A 20,425-nucleotide genomic window follows, 5' to 3' on the forward strand; every position below is an offset into this window, starting at 1 on the left:
ACAAAAATATGTCAACAGAACCCAGATAAAGCTTTATATTGCTTAGCTGCTTACATTTTTTATAAAAGAACCTATCTGGGTCTGTTAACTCAGATCACTTTCTTCCCATTCACCTATAAGGAGCTACAGCATTTCTAAAACCATAACTTTGAATTTGTACTTTGTATCGTTAATTCCTTCTAACCAAATGTAAGAGCTAGACCACCGTATTCATTTAAACTCGGCGTCAAATGCAATTGACTCAAAATTATTTGGATTTGCTAAAAAAATGTAACTATTTTTGTAGTAAAGCTTATTATTTGTCTACATGCACATGAGACAACATATATGCTGCAGTACTTTTGTCTATATAGACAGAGTACAGCAACAGCAAACAAAAATAGAATCACACATTCTCTCTCATTTACCTACATCTCTATAAAATCTTATCACTTGACATTCCAGAACTCAAAACTTCAAATGATTAACAACAAATATATATATATATATATATTGTCAGTGTTCATAACAGCTTTGTCACATTTGGTGTATTTTTTTTTCATTTTTGTAAATATATTCTACTTTAACTATTAGAAGGTTTTCCAACATAGCTGTTTTTAGGAATAGGTGAGTAGGATTATACAAAACACTGTTTCTTTAAAATTATAATGCATAGTAACCCAAAGGTTTCTTACGTTCTGAAGCCTGGGCAGTCAGCAAAACACTGGACAGCAGCACGATGAGAAGCAGTAAGTCACTGAAATGCAACATTATGAAGCTTTTTACCACACAACTACTCAAACTCTTCTAGATTTGTCCTGCAGCAGAACACAACTGTCACTTTCAGATTTTGTTTTGTTATAGCAGATCATTGATTACGGACTTTGAACTTAGTTTACAGCATCTGTCTTGGTAAAGAATGACCTACTAGCCTGTATCAAAGTTACTGTAAAATGTTTTCTATATATTAATCTTCTGTGATTGTAAACAGGACCATAAACATGTTTAACATTAACATCTTTATGGCTGAAGTATTGTAACCAGATACTAAAACTGTTAATTTAGCGACATAAGTTGATATGTTCTAATTGATATTTAGAACATTTTGTTCAACTTTGTTACAGCTATTTACTTTTTTAATGTAGCTTTTTATTTAAGCATTATTGATATAGTGGATATAACAACATTCCAATAGTAAATTTTAGAATGATCAAACATAGGTACAATGAGCATATGTCAACAACCTTTTATAGAAGCAGGATGTTGGCTGCCATGGTTCTCTGCTTTACCTGAGGCAGATTAAAGTGCCGTGTTGTGTTGTGTTAGGGTTAACTGTAGTTTTAGGAAGAGTTTAGATTAGGGATTTGTATAGGATGGTTTAGATAAGGATGACCCTGCTTCAAGCAAGGGGTTGGACTAGATGACCAGTGGAAGTCTCTCCTGGCCCTACTTCTCTATGATTCTATGACTATAGAAAAAAAAAATCTGCTTTTCAATTATAATTTCCCTTGTGTCCATAGAGATAATTAGGTTCAACGGTGGACAGAGACAAAGGCCTGTTGATAAAAGAGCCAGATAACCTAGATAATAGCAAATTAAGAAGAGGCAATATGGGGAGCCTTAACAATGGATTTAGAAATCTGGGCATTTGCTTAGTTATCTACAATGTTTGTATACTAAAGTGAGAGGCATAGGGAATAAGTAGAAACAGTTGGAAGTCCTAGTATAATCAGGGAAATATGATGTAATTGGGATAACTGAGACTTGGTGGGATAGTTCTCATGACTGGAATACTGTCATGCAAGTGTGCAAGTTGTTTGGGAAGGAGAGACAGTGGGAAAAGTGAACTGCTATTACTCTTTAAAGAGAGGTGTACATTTGTTTTGAGGTGCAGTGTGAAGTAGGAGGTAGGTCTGTTGAAAGCCTTGGGGACAAGAGAAGACCAGAGAACAGCACAAGTGATGTCATAGTGACTATCTGCCTGTATGCTGCTGTGTTTACCAGCCTGTTTACTATTTTCAAACAATTAACAGAAGCATTCAAATCATAGGACTTCAGTTACTATGACATTTATTGGCTAGACCACACAGCAGTATACAGGCAGCCCAACAAGTTTGTGACATGTCAGAGAGAACTTTTTGGTACAGATGTTGGAGGAGCCAACTATGGGGGAATCTCAAAAACAGGAAAGAATTGGTCAAGAATATGAAGGTGGAAGGCAAGTTGGGTGACTGTGACCATGAAATGATAGAGTTCAAGATCCTAAGGAAAAGAAAGGAAAGCAGAATAGACTGTAATTTAGCAGAGTAGACTTTTGCAAACTCAGGAAAATGGTAGGCAGGATCTCATGGAAGGCAAAGCTGACAGGAAAAGAAGTCCAGGAGAACTGGCTGTACCTTAAGGAAGTAATATTAAGAGTGAAGAGCAAGGTATTCTGATGCAAAAAAAGGATAGGAAGTGCAGGAAGACACCAGCATAGCTCCAATGATTTGAAACTAAAAAAGAAAAAAAAACCTAACAAAAAAGTGGAAACTTCAACTTATTTCTAGTGAAGTGTATAACAATATTGCATGCATGCTTAGGGAGCAAATCAGGAAGGCCAAGTTTATTTCTTTACCAGATCTCAAGCAGCAACTTGGGGTGGCTTACAATTAAAATATTAAAATAATATAAAATAGAAAAAAACTTGCTAGACAATTATCTGAAACTGCCTGCTGATGGCCCAGCCAAGTAAAAAGGTCTTCCATAAGCTATCATGCCTGTGCCCTGATGGATCACAGTGGGAGGGAGCTGAAGAGCTGATGATCAAGTACCACAGAACTCTCCTGGGTGTTTTCGCCACTTGAATTTGACACATGGAGGCTACTTGCAGAAGGCTGCTCTTGACTGAGCTTTTCTTATTACATGTTCTCTACATTTGTTGAATTAAGAAGGAAAATCTTAGCAACTATTACAAAGTATTAGTATCTGGGCTTGATGATACTGTAGCCTGTGGGGAATGGTACTGAAAATAACCAAGACAACAAAAAAAAACCCTTTGGTATGCTGAAAATATTTTTAGAGAAACATCTTATATTAAGTTAAAAATGTTTGAGGTGCATATACTTTAGAAACTGAGGGAATAGAAGCTAAAAAGCTAGAAGCAGAAGGATAAATACATATTGGCATGAAATGGAAAGAAAGCAAAAACATAAAACTTAAACACGGAGTGGTATTTAATCAGTCTATGGTTGGGGAAAAACAGTGGATTATGCTTATTGCTGATTTCCTCCCCTACTTCTTGGCCAGTTGTACCCTGCTATGAATGTCCTTGACTCACTTTGAATCTTCCTGACACCCAGCACTCTCAGTGCTCTCACCTTCAGCTTAATATGTTTCTCAATTCACTCATCTTTGTGAAAGAGTCCACCTGCTACCCAAAGAAATCAAAGAAGAGATGAGAGATGATGGCCATCAGCTCTAGGCACCCCCCCAAAAAATAATAAAAAAAAAAAAACCTGAGAAAACCCATAGCTAGTGCTAAGACAGGCAACTGCTCAAATTTAACACTCCACAGACTGGCCTCTGCCTTTTTCTATCCTGTTCTTAGTGAATTAATTCAGTCTAGTATGACACTGTGCCATTACCTTGAGACAGGGGAAAGGTCAGGATTGTGATGCTGGATTCCATTGTGACTCTCCACCTGCTCAAGGGCTGCTAGTTGAAAAGGTTGTAAGACTCAGGGTATAAACAGGGCAGCATGTAACCCAGGAAGAGGCAGGGAGTGGAGGAGGAGGAAGAGGGGAAGGAATAAACATTTTACCTTTTGTCCATCCTTTGAAATGGTGAATGAAGAGCAAGATCTCAAGTAGCATCCCAGCTTCCTCCTTAAGCTTCCTCCTGAGAAGTAACCAGTCCTCTGCTGCCTCCTGCTTCCCCTAGGCCTGAAATTAGTGTTGGTGCCATGAGCCATTTCAGAATCCGTGCAGCCAGGCCCCAAGACTGTCCTGAAATCCTGCGTCTTATCAAAGTAAGAAAGGGACAGTGGGGTGTGCAGGTATCTTTGCTTTATCCTAGGTCAGATATGTCCGCTTTCCTTCCATGTTTACTTTTTAAAACATACTAGTATTTTCTCTCCTACCCATATGCCAGAGTGAGCATCTTTTGAATTTACTGCTTTTAGTGTGCTGGTGGTATGAAACAAATTAATTAGAATTACCTTACCGGTCATAATTAAACAGCATGTCAGAGGAGTAGGCAAAAAACTTACTTTCTGTTCTGCCAGTTATTTCTCCCTTTCAGTGTACCCAAATAACAAAACTACCTGCCCACTAATGTCCTTCTCTCTCTTGTCCCCCATTCTTTTTGCATGCTGCTTCTTCCCTGTCCTGATATTTCATACTTTCTTCTTTTCTTCCTTCAGCTACTTTTATTTCTTTCAAAAAGGCTATAATCCTCCTGAAAAAATAGGTGCCCAATGAACTAGACAGGACCTGGGGCAGGGAAGGAAAACAAGTCATACAGCTACCATGATACATAGGTTTGTGCTGAACTTTGTGCACTGACTGAGCTTGTTTCTTGTTGGATTCTATTTCCTAACAGTGTCCTGATTAGCACACTAGATCTTTGTAAACTCTTTGAAATAGGGATCATGTCTTCAAAGGATCTAACAGAATTTTGGTGCTGTTTGAATACAATATTGTACTACTAAGAATCAATTTAGAAAGGGAACATATTGACTGTCAGGAATTTTTTCTGAGATTCACTAAAAGCTTGTAACAGTCTCCCCAAGGCTGGTAGCAAAAGCCACACTTGTGAATTTTAAGAGCATAAAACCCAAGAGATAAAACCTGAGATGATGCATCACAGGAAACAATTTTTACTGGTAGGGGGAAGATTACTGTAGATGAACTAATGGGTCTATTTCTACTTGTGACTTCTGTTGCTCTATGGACAGTTGACATAGTATGAAAACAAAACAATTGCAATAGCTACTCTTTAAAGCGCCAATGTTCATATTTGTTCTTAAACATAGTTGGAGTTAGCTCAGTTATGCTTTTTGTGAGAGTTCTGTTAGGAAGCTAAGAGATACTGCTTACAAAGTGCTGAATCTGAGAGCACTGTTTGTGTAACTGGCTGCTGGAAAAAAATAGTATTGTTTGGAGATAGCATATTTCTAAATATCTTTGTATTACAAAAGAGAAACTGTTTAGTTTGGCCACTTAGTTTCCTTGGGACTTAGAAGAGTAGATAGATGAAAATATAGTAGGACTGATAATCAATGACATTTGCATTTTAAACTAATTATTATTACCAAAAATGTGAAGTTATATATTACTGAATAACAGATTGTGTTGAACTACTGTTGTTCTTCCATCAGACAAGACTGATTGGCTTGTAATCCTGATGATTAAAACTGTCTATGACAAAAACAAGAGAAATATGTTGCTAAATATAACTATGAAAAATAGAGGTAATTAATATATTATAATAGCATTTGTAACGTGCACTATTACAGTCATACAAAAACATGGTGCTCAGGCAATGCTGTTGATGTCATGGTATTATCAAGACAGAGCGACTTGCCATACTTAATCAAAAGCTCTGTTTTACTTTTCTATTATTTGCTTAGGTTGAAAAAAAATGGTAGAAGATAGTTTGAGGGAAAAAAAAGCAAGCAAATAGATTGCCCATCAGGGGGCACATCTACATATGCTATTAAGGTGAAGCAATAAACTCCAGCACTTATTGTACCCCGGAGTTTATTGCTCCCCAGTGTGCTGTTTGAATGTGTTCCTGGGACTGCAGCATGTTGAACTGGGTCTGAGCAGCCCCAGCTGGCAAGGGGTCCAGGGGTCAGCTTGCCAGCCCAGGGCTGCTCTGACCCGGCTCAATGTGCTGCGGAGGGGCTGGCTAGGGCATGGGGGTGTTCCATTGCAGCGCTAGCTGGCAAGCAGCCCCTGCACTGAAGCACCCTTGTGCCCCAACCAGCCGCATCAGTATCTATAAGTGCAGTGCTGTGGAGTTTAAAAAATATGCAGCACTATGGTACTTGTATTTACAAGTACTACCCTACTGCAGAGTTAATTCGTTTTTTGTGGGTTAATAGGGCAGCACATGTAAACGTGAGAAATCTACTGTGGAGCTAATTAGTCTACTCCACAGTAACTGTCTCATGTAGACACACCCAGTGAATGGTAAATAACGGTAGTAAATGAGCATACCAACCACATCATATTGGTGTTAATATGTGAAACTAGATAAACCTTCTGGAGTGCAAAATTGTTTAATGAGACCAGTTAATTATTATTTTTAACTAGTGCTTCTGGGGCAGGAGTTCATCCCTTCAGAATGGCCTGTCAAGGCTCATTGTACTGTCAAGTCTCACGTTAGGTTTCCATGTGGGTGAATGCATAGAGTCTTTGTATTCCTTATATACCATACAGATGGGTTCTAGATCGGGGTGGGCAAAATACGGCTTGTGGGCCGGAGCTGGCTTGCCAATTGATTTTATCTGGACTGCGGGTGGGTGGTGGCTCTGGCCTCTACTGGTGCTGCAGGGAATGCCGAGTGGAAACAGCCCTGCCTACACGCTCAGCACCAGGCCTGCAGGGCCAGATGCCATCTCCTAGGTGCCACGGGGGAATGGAGCCTGACCATGGGTTTCTATGTTGTCTCCTCTCACCCTATGATGGCACAGGTGACTGGTATGAAGGGAATGGGGGGGCATATACCCCCCCCCGAGATTGGCCCCTGAAGGTGGGGCAGTTTTTTGCCATGCGGGACACTAAGCCACAGCACAAAAGTATAGGAGTGGATATGGGGCTTTTGGTCCACCGCCGGGCCTGCCCACTAATTGTGCTCCCCCCCCCCCAGGCACTTGGGAGCCACAGGGTGTGTGTGTGTGTTGGCGGGGGGGGGGGGTTCGCACACACACTAGGAGCCCTGATGGTGGGGCAGGGCAGCGCAGAGGCCCACAGCCAGGCTCCATCTCCTGTCCTCCCAGCAGTGGATGCAGCCAGCAGGTGCTAATTCTGGGCGAGGGGGCCAAGGTTAGGGGGGCTGGGGCTAGGGCTGCAGAGCATGCATATGTGTGCAGCCCTCATCAGCTCACCAAATCTTGTTAAGTGATCCTTCAGCCCAAATAAATTGCCCATGCTTCTTCTAGGCCCTCTCTAAATATATCTGCACAGAGAAAAGGTTATGGATTTAGCAGGATTCTTGGATCAATTCACAGGAAGTCCTGAAGAGCAAGGACTCAGAAATGGCACTGCAGCACTGGGTCTTGCCCACATATAGGAAATGGTAATAGGTTTAGTGTCCTCAATTCTGCCCCTAGTTTCCCCATCATAGATTAGCCCACAATACCCACAATATGCCACCTACTCCCCTTCCCTCATAAGGAAGGAGTGGATAGGCTCTTGCCTTGCACAAGGGTATCCTAGGTGTAAATCAGGAGCTTCTCTGCAGTCCTCCTGCTCAGGAGCTCTTTGTTTCACAGTCTCCAGGGCCAGACTGTTTACCTCAACTCAGGCCCTGAGTTTATATACTCTTTAAGCTCTGCCCCTTTCCAATCAGGTGTTTCCCCTGGATTCCTGCCTGAGCCTTATCTTACAGCCTTTCTTTTCTTAACGTATCAGGAGCATTACATTCCCTATTGCAGTAGCACTACAAAATGTAGCTCTATTCAAATTGCTGTTTCCTTCAGCAACATTTCTGTCAGCACTTCTGCCATTTTTGTAGCACTGTCAGGGGTATGCAAGACTGTTGTAGTGCTACAAAGCAGTCCAGGATCATTCTCAGGCAGCTCAGACTTGTCCTCTGAACCATGGTTTCTCTTTCTCTCTCCAGGTCAGCAACTTCTGACCTTGGCTAGTCCTAAGGTATAAACACAACTCTTTCTCTTACTATAAAAGCATGTCCCTTTCTTTCCGTCTCTTGTCCCAGCACATCCTAGGTAGCTCTACAAGTCCTCATATCACTCACCTAGTTTATCTGGCTTTTAAAGAGCAATATTAACACATTATTTTCTATAGAGGATGAAAAAAATCCCCAAATGCAGAATTCCACCTAGCAGTCTATAGAGGCAATAAACTATTTCTCTTTGCCAACCCATTATCCCAGGGTACTTCTACCACACCATTAAGGTTTAATTAACTGTTTAAGATCTGAGGACATAATATAGCCTTTGGTACCAAATGTGCATGCCACACCTGATGAAGTTATACAAAGACAGTTAAAACATTGACATCTGTCAACAGCTTAATTTTAGCTAATATTTCTGGAAGATATTGAGCTAACTTAATAGCAGTAATTTTGAATTAACAGTAAACTGTTTTAATTTCAGAAATACTTTCACATTGGATTTAGGAATGTTGTTCCTAGTTAAACAAAAACAAACAAACAAAAACCTCAAACCCAGAAAGCTCTTATAGTAATTGGAGGAGTTTGGCAATTAGACTGAAAATTCACACTTGTAATATAACTTATAAGTGACACTTAAGTTACTACAAAACTAAGCAGTGAAAAAAATATTTTCTCTATTTTCAGATTGTATATAATCAGTATTTTTCTTCCCTGTGTATAAAGTTAGTTTGTCTGTGTGCTTTTATCTTTCGTACAACAGCAAGGTATTGTCTGTATAATTACTTCTGTTTTCAAAATTTACTAGATTTCAAGTTTAATGTTCCTTCAAGATTTTCTATAAAAGGTTATGAAAATGAAATTGATTAGCAGAACTATTTTTGTCACACAGTACTCAATTTATAAATACTAGAATGTGTTTTTTGCAATTCCCATAGTAAACTAAACAATAGATGAAATTTCCCTCTACTCACTTGACAGGGTCTATTCCCTGAAAAAAATCATGAAGTGTCCAATAAAATCCTGATCTTACAATGAGTACTATCCTTTCCATAGTGCTCTGAAAATTCATCAATTATTGGTTAAGTCTCATACTTGGATTTCTTCATTTGACAGGAACTAGCTGCTTATGAAAATATGCCAAATGCAGTAACACTAACAGAAACAGGTAAAATTTAAAAACCTTAATTTTTCAGAGTTTAAATAAAAACATTAATGCAAACCCATGTATTGTATAAAATAGGTACCTGCTGTAATATTTACAACAGTTTATGGTGAATATTGCTTTTGTAGATAATGTGGTAAAGTGGGGGTGTCAAACATAGGACCTGGAAGGGTGTGGGCAGTGGGGTCCTGCAGGGCTCGGTCCTTGGACCGATACTCTTCAATGTCTTCATCAGCGACTTGGACGAGGGAGTGAAGTGTACTCTGTCCAAGTTTGCAGATGACACAAAACTGTGGGGAGAAGTGGACACACCAGAGGGCAGGGAACAACCACAAGCAGACCAGGACAGGTTGGACATATGGGTGGAAAACAACAGAATGCAATTCAACAAGGAGAAATGCAAAGTGCTGCACCTAGGGAGGAAAAATGTCCAGCATGCCTACTGCCTAGGAAATGACCTGCTTGGTGGCACGGAAGCGGAAAGGGATCTTGGAGTCCTAGTGGACTCAGAGATGAACATAAGTCGGCAGTGTGACGAAGCCATTAGAAAAGCCAATGGCACTTTATCGTGCATCAGCAGATGCATGACGAACAGCACCAAGAATGTGATAATTCCCCTCTATTGGGCGCTGGTCAGACTGCAGTTGGAATACTGCATGCAATTTTGGGTGCCCCACTTCAAGAGGGATGCGGATAACCTGGAGAGGGTTCAGAGAAGGGCCACTTGTATGGTTAAGGGCTTGCAGGCCAAGCCCTATGAGGAGAGACTAGGGCACCTGGACCTCTTCAGCCTCCGCAAGAGAAGGTTGAGAGGCGACCTTGTGTTTGCTTGTAAGTTCATCATGGGGGCACAGAAGGGAATTGGTGAGGCTTTATTCACCAAGGCGCCCCTGGGGGTTACAAGGAATAATGGCCATAAGCTAGCAGACAGCAGATTTAGACTAGACATTAGGAAGAACTTCTTCACAGTTCAGAGTGGCCAAAGTCTGGAATGGGCTCCCAAGGGAGGTGGTGCTCTCCCCTACCCTGGGGGTCTTCAAGAGGAGGTTAGATAGGCATCTAGCTGGGTCATCTAGACCCAGCACTCTTTCCTGCCTATGCAGGGGGTCGGACTCGATGATCTATTGAGGTCCCTTCTGACCCTAACATCTATGAATCTATGAATAGTCCACGGGCCACGTCTGGCAGCTACCAGCAGGCTAGAGAAGTTGGGGGCATGACTTAGCACAGAATTTAGAGTGGCAGGAGGATGAGTGAGGGCTGTGCCTAACACAGCCCATTTGCTCTGAGGCCACTTGGCCTGTTACCATGGTCCATGGCAAGCTTGCCTGATTGACTCCTGCTGCCATCCCCGCTGCTGTCCTATACCTTGGGTTGAATCTGCCACAGACATTATTCCAGGCTCAAGGCTGGGTCCACCACTGCTACCCCAGGACTTGGATTAGATCTGACCCACAAGGAGTCCTCCAGTCCAGATCTGGCCTGGGGCGGGTTTGACAGTCCATTGGTAAAATATTTGACATTCCATTGGATAATTTTGAAAAACTCACATTTATATTATTTATTAGCATATCACAGACACCCTTTCCCACAAAAATCAACCCTCCAAAATTGGGCTGCGTATCTTCAGTTGGAAAGCTGATTTTTGTTCACTGGAATACATGTACAAGTTTATGAGGCCAGATGGGATGCACTCAAGGGATACACCTGATGGGCTACACTGGTACAGACTGAGGACTGACTGGCTAAGCAGCACATCTGTAGCAAAAAAGCTTGGGGTTACAGTGGCCAGTAAACTGAGAATGAGCCAACAGTGTGCCCTTGTTGCAAAGAAGGCTAATGGCATACTGGGCTGCATTAGTAGGACTGTTGCCAGCAAATCAAGGGAAGTGATTCTTTCCCTTTTTTTGGCACTGGCGAAGCCACATCTAGAGTACTGTGTCCAGTTTTGGCCCCCCTGCTACAGAAAGAATTTGGACAAAACAGAGAAAGTCCAACAGAGTACAACAAAAATGGTTCGGGGGCTGGGGCACAAGACTTATGAGGAGAGGCTGAGGGAACTGGACTTATTTAGTCTGGAGAAGAGAAGACTGAAGGGGGATTTAATAGCAGCCTTCAACTACCTCAGGGGTGGTTCCAAAAAGGTTGGAGCTAGACTGTTCTGTGGTGGCAGATGACAGAACAAGGAGCAATGGTCTCAAGTTGCAGCAAGGGAAGTTTAGGTTAGATATTAGGAAGAACTTTCTTACTAGGAGGTAGTAAAGCACTGGAACACGTTACCCAGAAAGGTAAGATCCAGTTACACAAAGCCTTGGCTGGGATGATCTAGTTGGGAACAGGCCTGCTTTGAGCAAAGGGTTCGACTAGATGACCTCCTGAGGTCCATTCCAACCCTAATTTTCTGTGATTTTATGAACTGAAGCAGGGAGGAGTACAAGCATGGATACCTTGTGCTCCCAATGTCTATCAGGGTGTCTGCTGCTTCTCTGTGGCCAAGGAGGTAGAAGGGCCAGATACTAGTGTTAACCCTCTTTTAGCTGCTTAGGAATTTGCTGTAGCTATTGGCTGAGCATTGTAGCTTGTGCCTAAAACAAGTGGTGACGCGTAGGGCATGCACGTACACCACCTGAGAGCACCAGTGCACCCATTGACAAGCCATGCTTGCCACTTAGGCCTTGGGCAGGGGGAGCAGGTGAAAGCGCTGGTGCCCCCCGTGAGCACTGGCCGGGAGGTGGGAGCGTGCCCCCCTGACTACAGTGGCACTAGTCGCCCACAAGCTAAAACAGTAATTGAGTTGGCTCAGGCAAGTGAGTGGCTACATGCAGTCTGTAGTATCTTGATGAGGCTTATGGTGTGGAAACAACACTTCATTATTTACAAGAATTTATATATAGTTATAGTAAATATTGCCACTGCTCTTGCATGAATCTGGGGCTTAGCCTTCTTGCAGGAAGTTCCTGCTGTCTTGCCTAGACTGTTTCCTGGAATGCCACACCTCCTGGATACTCCACGTTTTCAGTAAGACTTACTCCATGTCACACAGTTGGCCATGACTGGAAAAATCTTTTCTCCTACATTCCTCCTTTCAACAACAGAGTGCATGTTTTATTTCAGGGCATATGGTACACAAGAATATATGGATATTCCAAGCTCTGTCCTTTATGTTTTGTTAACTTGTAGTTTCACTAGTTTTGAAGTCATATGATTTGTTTCTTCCTCTGAGAACAGAGAAAAATAATGTAACAGCTTAGGGAAAAGACACATGATCCCTATTTAAAGGTGATGTGCAAGAGAAAAGTATTGCTATTCTTTTCACATACTTTTGTTCTTGTAATCGGCAGAATTTTTCTTATCTGGTTCCATGCTGTACCCATGTACCTGTTGAATGCTACCTTTAAAATATATATAATGAAGACAAATGCCATGTCTTCCTCTAATTCAACATAGTTTTTTCTGACCTTAATGAAAGGAGAAACCCATTTCCTTTCCCTTCTTTACTCCAGGCTACCACTTTTTGAACAAGACATGTACTCCTATGAGAAAGAGAGATGGTGGTGTTTCTAAAAAGTTATAGTCTAGGTAATCTCCTCCAATATATGGCAACACAAATGATCTCATGTACTAATTTTTGTGCTGGAAGATAGCCATGAGCTCAACGGCTTTCATTTTAATTTTAGATTTGCTTGAAGATGGCTTCAGAGAACATCCTTTGTATTACTGTCTAATAGCAGAGGTGCCAAAGGAGGGGCAAGCAGGAAGTAAGCTAAACATTCATGTAATGATTATCTTCAACAATTGTAGAAACAATGACATATATGCTAACATTGCAGTCTAACTCAGAAAATATCACTCCTCTTTTTTAATAGCTTGTAGCGCTAGAAAAAAAATGTAAAAAGTGCTACAGGTGGTCATATGTGCCTGCTCCCTTGGCTGGAGAACAACACAATTGCAAATAAAGGCACACTTTCCATCCAGGGGACAATAGGGGGCTGATCCTTAGCATCCCTCCCCCCACTTTCAAGGGAGTCTGTCAGTCAGCAGACAGGTTTCCCATCTGCTGTTGCTGTGCAAACATTTAAAGGGTAGTGGTGTTCTTCAGACTCCAGCTGACTGCCAGCCAGCCATGTAAAGGGCGGAGGGGCAGACCAAGCCAGTCCTCCCTCCTTCCTTTCCTCATGGAAGTGGGGAGAGTGAGGACTACTGAATACTGATGGACAGGAATACCTGTCTGCATTTTAAATTTGTTGCAGAAAGCCTCCCCAAAACAAAAGTTTCTGTTTTAAACAGTAATTTTTTCACCTGTACATCTACAATTTTTAGTCTGGATTGGCCATATTTTTTAATGAATGTGGGGCGCACAGACTTTTTGTGCTGCTAAAACAGATGATAAAAGTGTGACAAAAATATTTGAAAGAGCCCCTAAGTCTGTCATTTTGACCATTTCCCTTTCTCTTCATATCCCTCTAATGGCTTCCTCTTCTGTGTCACAAACTTATTGTCTTCATTTTCAAGAACCTTTGTTTCCCTATGCAATCATCTCTCATTGAAAATGTTGATTCCTTATATCTTCTTTTTCTACCAAGTCACATACAAGCTACTTGTCCTTACTTCTAAATTGCATCATGCCCCATCTCCATCCTATTTATCCTGTCTCATTCAGTATCAAAAAGTTGATTCCTGCCTCCAGTCAGCCCATATTAGCAACCCCCAGTACCTTTTCAAATAAACACCTTCAGGCCGTCTTCTATGGTGCCATTCACCTATCTCATTGTCTTCCTTTACAACTTTTCTTAAAACTCTCCTTTGCTGTACTGCCAACGCAACACTCGATAATGATGACGTTGCTAGCATGCTGAGACAACTGCCCATCCATACTTTCTCCTTCAACTCTACATGATGTCTGTATCAGACAAGATAAAACAAATTGATACGTAGGACATGCATACACAAAAACTTTCTGTGCCAGGCTGTAGCAAACACACATGCCGTACTGCTCTGCATGCACTGCTTCCTGAGCTGGAAGCAGTGTAGCCACACTTAACTAGCCCCACTGCTGTGCTACATAACACTACTGAGAGGTGAGGTATAAACAGGCCTGTAGCTTAAGCTGTTGGGGGCAGGGATTGTGCATTTATATAGCAGCTAGCACAATCCAGTCCTGGTCCACAACTAGAGCTCACAGGTACCATGCAATACAAATAATAAAAGTACCTTTGCAAAATGGTTGTTTCTACATTGTAACTTTGCACTTAATAGATTCATAGATTCTAAGGTGGGAAGGGACCTCAGTGGGCCATCTAGTCCGACCCCTGCCCCTGGCAGGCAAGAAAAGGGTCACCAAACCTGGGGTCCTGTGAATCCAGCCAGGTGCCTGTCCAGTCTCCTCTTGAAGACCCCCAAGGATGGGGCGAGCACCACCTCCCTTGGAAGCCCATTCCAGATCCTGGCAACCCTGACCATGAATAACTTTTTTTTTAATGTTCAATCTAAACCTTCTCTTCAGTAGCTTATGGCCATTGCATCTTAGGCTCTCCTGAATTGCAGAAAGTTTAGACTCTCCAGATGTTAAAAGTTCTTTGTCAAAATATATGAGTAATTTTGAAAAATACCTGCAATTCAGAAGGAATATTTTTTAATGCTATCTTTTTATGTAGTACTTATTACTGCAAAATCTATGTTTGTTGCATTTTATAATTCAGTAGACTCCAATCTTCAATGAGAGCGACCTGAGTTTATCAGGGCTGTCCAATTTCTGGGAGAGGGATTGCATATGTACAACTCCCTTTTGAATGTGCATGCACATTGTGGGCAACGAGCAGCATCGTTCCACTGCCCCACCCCCAGGAGTGCAGGAACTAGAAGCCAGAGGAGGGACAGGGAAACTTGGGACCCCAGCTCCGGCAGCAACAGGTGTCATGTGGGGGGGCAGTGCAGAGGCCACATGTTAATTCCTTGTAGGCTGCTGATTGGACAGCCCTAATTTAGAAAGCTAAAGGGAATCTATTAGAAGAGCCATAAATGATATTAGCTTTTACATAAACGAACTAGTTATCCCACACTTCATTTTTTTTCCTTTCCGCCTCCCCTGCAGGTAGTTACGCTGTAGGCTATGCTATGTATTATTTTACATATGACCCTTGGATTGGCAAGTTACTTTACCTGGAAGACTTCTATATTATGGAGACATATAGAGGTAAAAATCAAAATAATTGTAATTTTCCTCTTAATATTAAATAATTAACCAATTAAATTTTTTACTGTTTAGCAACTTTTAGCTCTCTCTCTCTAATACTTTGAGCTACACAATTCTGGAAAAAAATCCTGAAAGTTTAGTATGGAAAGAAGAGATGAATCTCTTTCCAAACATTAAAAACAGTCTCTTTCAAAACAGAATATACTTGACTACAAATTACTAACACAGGCTGCCCATTATTTTCAAAGCTTTTCTCAGAATGTAAGTCACAGGAGGTTTGTTAGTTTATATGTGAACTTAAAATTATTTTTCAATGAAGTCAATGTGATTTAACTTCTGATAAAAAATGTTAAAAAGTTAGCTTTTAAATGTAATTAATTAAAAGATCCAGAACTTGACCTGTAATAGGACATGATAGATATCATATGAAGTTTTTATTTTTTTCTTTCTTACTCTTTTATTTTAAAGTGTGTTAGGACAACACAATATCATATTCCAATATTTGTAGAAAAAACTTAAACCAAAATCCAGAATTGCAGATAATGGAAATAATTAATCTTAAATAAAAATATACTCTATGTAGTGTTTTAAAGAGATCATTATATCATTCTAACTTAAGATCACTTTCTTATACAAGCTTAGCTGCACACACAGAATAGTTCAAAACAACTCACATAAACATTAAAGTATATTCTCTCTAAAATAGACTTCAGTGAAGTGCTATATTAACTTTACTAATATAGAACAAAGTTATGTAATAGAATATTTTTCTTGATTTTTCTAATAGAAATTAAAGTTAAATTACTATGAGACTTCTATTAAATACGTTCAATGTATTTAAAATGTTCCACTACACATTCTTAAAATTACATCCTGCAGTGCAACTTTTGCTATACTGATACTTTAATTCTTGCATTATTTAACAGGTTTGGGCATCGGATCTGAAATCTTAAGGAGATTAAGCCAGGCATGTATTATTTACGACAAAGACTTACAAATTCCACACAATTTAAACAGTCATTTTCCTCATTTTATTATGGTAGAATGTAAGATTTTTATCTGTGCATTCATTTTACAGAATCCACATTAAGGACTAACATGACAAACATGGAGAATGTAGATTTTATAAAGTTGTGTTTTTCCTAGGGTCCCAGTGCCAGAGCTGCCACTGCTACCATCTGGCTGGGTGGGGGCCAGAGCTGGAGCAGCAACTGAGGGCAAGTGGCAGCAGGGGTGGCAAGTAGCAGCGTGCAGCAGGTGCTAGGGGCACAAGCATTTAATGGTGGGGCGGGACACAGACAGCAGGGTAATGGTAGAAGGGACAAATTTAAGATGACAGTAATTAAATTCTATACATAGAAAATAACAACACATTTATACATTTTCCACGTATAGAATCTAATGGGGGGAGGGGGTGGAAATCATCTTAAATGTTGAAGTCACCTTGGATTTAGGTAAATATAATATGTTGGCCAGGACACATGCTTGATCTAAACTCCTATACAAAACAGCAGAGCAACTCTCAGCCATTATGCGATACTAGCAGCTGTGAATCAGCACCAGAGTTTGTACTGAAGATGCCACTCCTCATGAAGGAGTATCTAGTTCTTCCAAACCTGTTTACTTGTTTCACACAATTCTCCAGAATTGGACCCAAAGACTAGGTTTTCATACTGCCCTTTTCTTTTCAGTAACTAAGAGTTGTTTAATCCAGCACCCTATTGACTCATTGGTCCCATGAATACAATGATGGCAATAAAAGATAAGGTGTCATCAAGGACAATTAAGTCTCAAAGTGTTGCTGTTTTCTTGAGTGTTTACTGATCTATGTGAGAAGATGGACTCATTTGTTAGAAAAAATGAACTGCTTCAGCATCTACTGTGTGTACAATAGTTCCTCACATGGTACCAATGACTCTTCCTACACAGACCATTTTCTCTATATGCAGAACAGTATCCCAACTAATATGAAAAATGAGTTCCAAAATAGTGCCTTGCAAGTAATACAGAATATTTACTTTTAACAGATAGCAATTGAGACCAACTGTAGCCGCATGCATTTCCTTGTAGTCATCTGGAACAAGCCGTCTATCGAGTACTATGTGAGACGTGGAGCTTCAGATCTTTCTACTGAAGAGGGCTGGCATCTTTTCAAATTTGACAAAGAGACTCTTCTCAGAATGGCAACTGAATAACAATGAAGACTCACACTCACCATTCCAAAATGTGTGCAAAATCAGATTAATTTGATCTGACCAACTTTCCTTTTAGCAAAATACAACATCTTCCGTTTATACCCAGTAATTCTAACTTGTGTTGTGCATTTAAAAAGGATTAATCAAGTTTAAGTATCTTCTCTACATCATAAGCAGCATTCCTTGCCATTATTGTTAGGTACCACTAAAAGTTTCTGTCATGATTTCTCCTAGAAAAATAGACACTATTGAGACTGGCTCATCTTTTATTTTGTTCCACCTCTCTATCTGCACCAAACAGATACATTACAAAAATGTTACTGTACTGTGTGGACTGTCCTGCATGCCTATTTATATTTAGAGTAAACATGCATATTACCAAAATAGCTCTTACTTTACCTATCATTTTTCATGCTGTGATAATATTAGATTGCTCCTTCAACCACCTCTCTCAACTCAAATTTCTGAAGCCTATCTATGGCAGCCTGCAGATTCTCTGTTGCCCCTTTCTGACTGAGCTGTAGTCTTTATCACTGCTGTTTCAAACTGGCAGCTTGGCCACAACGGGCAACTTAATTAGGCCCCTCATTCAGTTGTTGCTGGGTAGGGTATATATACCTCATTACAGACGTCCACCCACCCAGAAACATCTTCTGGGAAAACAACATCATGACATCCCATCCCCGGAAAAAAGTAAAAAATTCTTGTGGAAGTTCCTTATTCAGTGATCTACTAACAAGGTATAGGCTGACATACAACCTCATGAGCCATACATTGATTTTTTTTCTCTCATCATTTCATGAGATATCTTAGAGGATTCTGAAGCAATTACCTAGAGGATAGTCCAATGAATCTCTTGGATACTATTTGACTACTAGAAATCCTTTTTGTATTATAACACATCACTTTTCTCTTGGGAACAATGTGCTTAAGAAACAGCAAAGTTAAATATTATGTTGGGGTACACTCTCTCCTTTGTGTCTTTCCCTGCCTTGGGCAGTAGCAGACTACTTTTTCAGTGTGTGGAGGTCAGGTTGGGTGTTGACTAGAAAAACCTTCCTCAGTTCAGAAGTTGAAGGGTAATAAATGTGGGGAGGTACTCGATGGATTCCAGGGAGATCTGCAACATTTCTTGGGAAACAACGTGGATCAACCTCTGTTTTGTCCCTCTTGTTTCCCCATCAGCTTCCTCCGTATCTCTTGCAAAGGATCTCCCTTCTCAATGGTGCTGGGTAACCCCATGGTTGTATCCATTTTCTGATAAGCTGACTGTTATTCCATTATCTTTGTATCTACTCACTCACCTGGGGGAATAGATGCAAAATTACCCATGCTCTTACTTAAGAAGTTGACCAGGACTCAGGATTCACCCACTCTGCCCAACATCTTTTTAAGGCAGGTTTATACCGGAAACTTACCATGCCAGGGCAGCAGCACCACCCTCAAACATGCTCTGTTCCACATGGGCTGCCTCCTATAACTAGAAGCAGTACAGATACTTTTGTATTAGTATTTCAGCTGCACTAATTATTCCAACACTGTGGGCAAGTGCTACCATAACACTGCAGAAATGGAAACAAGGTGAGAAAAACAAAAGATGAAAGAAGATTTCTTGCCATCTTTAAACAACTGGCTGGAGGGAAAATGGAAATATATTTACATTTTGAAATATTCCCTGAAAGGGTGATTTATGCTTATTAAGAACTTGGCACTAACAGTCCTGATACACTCTACTGCAAGCATATATTGAGAAAAAACTAATTCTCTGTGTCAAGAAGCTAATCATAATTCAAAATAATTAACATAATACTGAATTCTTTGTTAACTTCTTATAGGTGGTAAGAAACAAAATATGCCACAGACAAGGACAAAACTGTACACATTGAGATTTTAGAAAATACCTGATTAAATTATACTACACACAGTATCAATCATACAATCATTAATCCTTCCATTTTAATTTGACATCTTTAGGAGTTTCCATAGACCTGCAAATAGCCACCTTAGCTTCTAGTACTATACATATCCACATCTTCTGGTTTGGACTGCCCATGATCCATAAGCCTTGGGTCAGGTTTAAATTTTGTTGTCTTCACTACATCTGTTAAAAGATATTAAAATAGAAAGCTGTGATGATTTTTATACATATGGCTAGTGTTCTACAGATGTAACTTCTTCAGAGTTACATTGGTAGGAATAGAACAAGCAAGTTTTTCAAGTGCTTAGAATCAGGTAAGAATGAGTACTTTATTTAGCCTAACTTATTTAGAATGATGTAAATCAGCTGGCTCCATTAGGCACATGAAACTACTTGTATGGGAAGATAAGGAACAAATAGGAAAATATAAGTTTTACACATATAGATACGTAACATGAAAGGAAAGATGTATAGACTGAAAAGAATTTAAAAGAATTGTAAAAAGTGATCAAAAGGCTCCACAAAAAAATTAAAAAATAAAGTAAAAAGAGGAAGAGGTGGGATGTGTTTAAGGAGGAAAATTAAAACTAAAAATATCAAGGGAAAGAAACATAAAAACCCAAATAACCCCTTTATTTTACAAAAAGGAAGAGGTAAAGGCTAGAATAAAGGATAAGAGGATACACAATGAAATATCTTAGCTAAAAATAATGATAACTGACTCCCCATTTATTTGATCTTGCTATAACACAGGGTTCGGCAGTATTTTTGGGCAGAGTGCTGAAAAACCCTGCAACTTTGACTTGTAAGACATTGGTGTGCCAGGGGCAGGGGGCGCCACAAAGGGCCTGATCCTTGTTGTGACAGCACAGTCCTGGTCCCTTCCCTGCTGACCACTTGAGCCTCACGTGCCAAGCAAAATGTCTTTGTATGCTATGTTCTGGCACCTGTGCCAGGGGTTGCCTACCTCTGCTATAACACTTTCAAACAAAAATTCAAGTTATCAAGTGATAGGGAAAAGCTCAGGTTTATTAGCTAAGGCCATCATTACTTTTCTTGATTACTGTATAAGGATTACTGCCTACAGAAGGATGTGAATTTTGCTGCGACATCATTATATGGAGAAATGAGCG

At 40.3% G+C, this 20,425-nt stretch overlaps 2 protein-coding genes across 6 annotated transcripts in view; one reads left to right on the forward strand and one right to left on the reverse strand.

Moving 5' to 3' along the window:
- The first annotated feature begins 3,699 nt into the window (after positions 1 to 3,699).
- LOC102571079 (spermidine/spermine N1-acetyl transferase like 1) lies at positions 3,700 to 17,479 on the forward strand. Its single transcript, XM_014607245.3, has 6 exons — positions 3,700 to 3,988; positions 8,938 to 8,989; positions 12,664 to 12,744; positions 15,078 to 15,179; positions 16,106 to 16,146; positions 17,207 to 17,479. Exons 1-6 carry the CDS (start codon positions 3,923 to 3,925, stop codon positions 17,372 to 17,374), a joined length of 510 nt encoding a protein of 169 aa, XP_014462731.1. The 5' UTR covers positions 3,700 to 3,922; the 3' UTR covers positions 17,375 to 17,479.
- The window catches only part of APOOL (apolipoprotein O like), a 43,768-nt gene continuing 39,530 nt past the window's right edge, over positions 16,188 to 20,425 (reverse strand). For 4 of the 5 annotated variants that reach the window (XM_014607244.3, XM_014607243.3, XM_019487919.2 and 1 more), the window contains exon 9: positions 19,309 to 19,475. In XM_014607244.3, the coding sequence (XP_014462730.1) occupies positions 19,378 to 19,475 (98 nt within the window). In that variant the 3' untranslated portion in view covers positions 19,309 to 19,377. Of the gene's footprint in view, positions 19,476 to 20,425 lie in introns of all 5 variants that reach the window. The other variant, XM_059732739.1, reaches the window with a different exon arrangement.

Source organism: Alligator mississippiensis, chromosome 8 (assembly GCF_030867095.1).
Source record: "Alligator mississippiensis isolate rAllMis1 chromosome 8, rAllMis1, whole genome shotgun sequence".
Classification (NCBI taxonomy): Eukaryota; Metazoa; Chordata; order Crocodylia; family Alligatoridae; genus Alligator; species Alligator mississippiensis.

Excerpts from the sequence above, each read along its gene's own strand:
- LOC102571079 (XM_014607245.3), top strand. The coding sequence starts at position 3,923 with ATGAGCCATTTCAGAATCCGTGCAGCCAGGCCCCAAGACTGTCCTGAA. Across the intron at positions 15,180-16,105 it reads TATTATGGAGACATATAGAG|GTTTGGGCATCGGATCTGAA; the intron begins GTAAAAATCAAA and ends ATTATTTAACAG. Across the intron at positions 16,147-17,206 it reads TCTTAAGGAGATTAAGCCAG|ATAGCAATTGAGACCAACTG; the intron begins GCATGTATTATT and ends TACTTTTAACAG.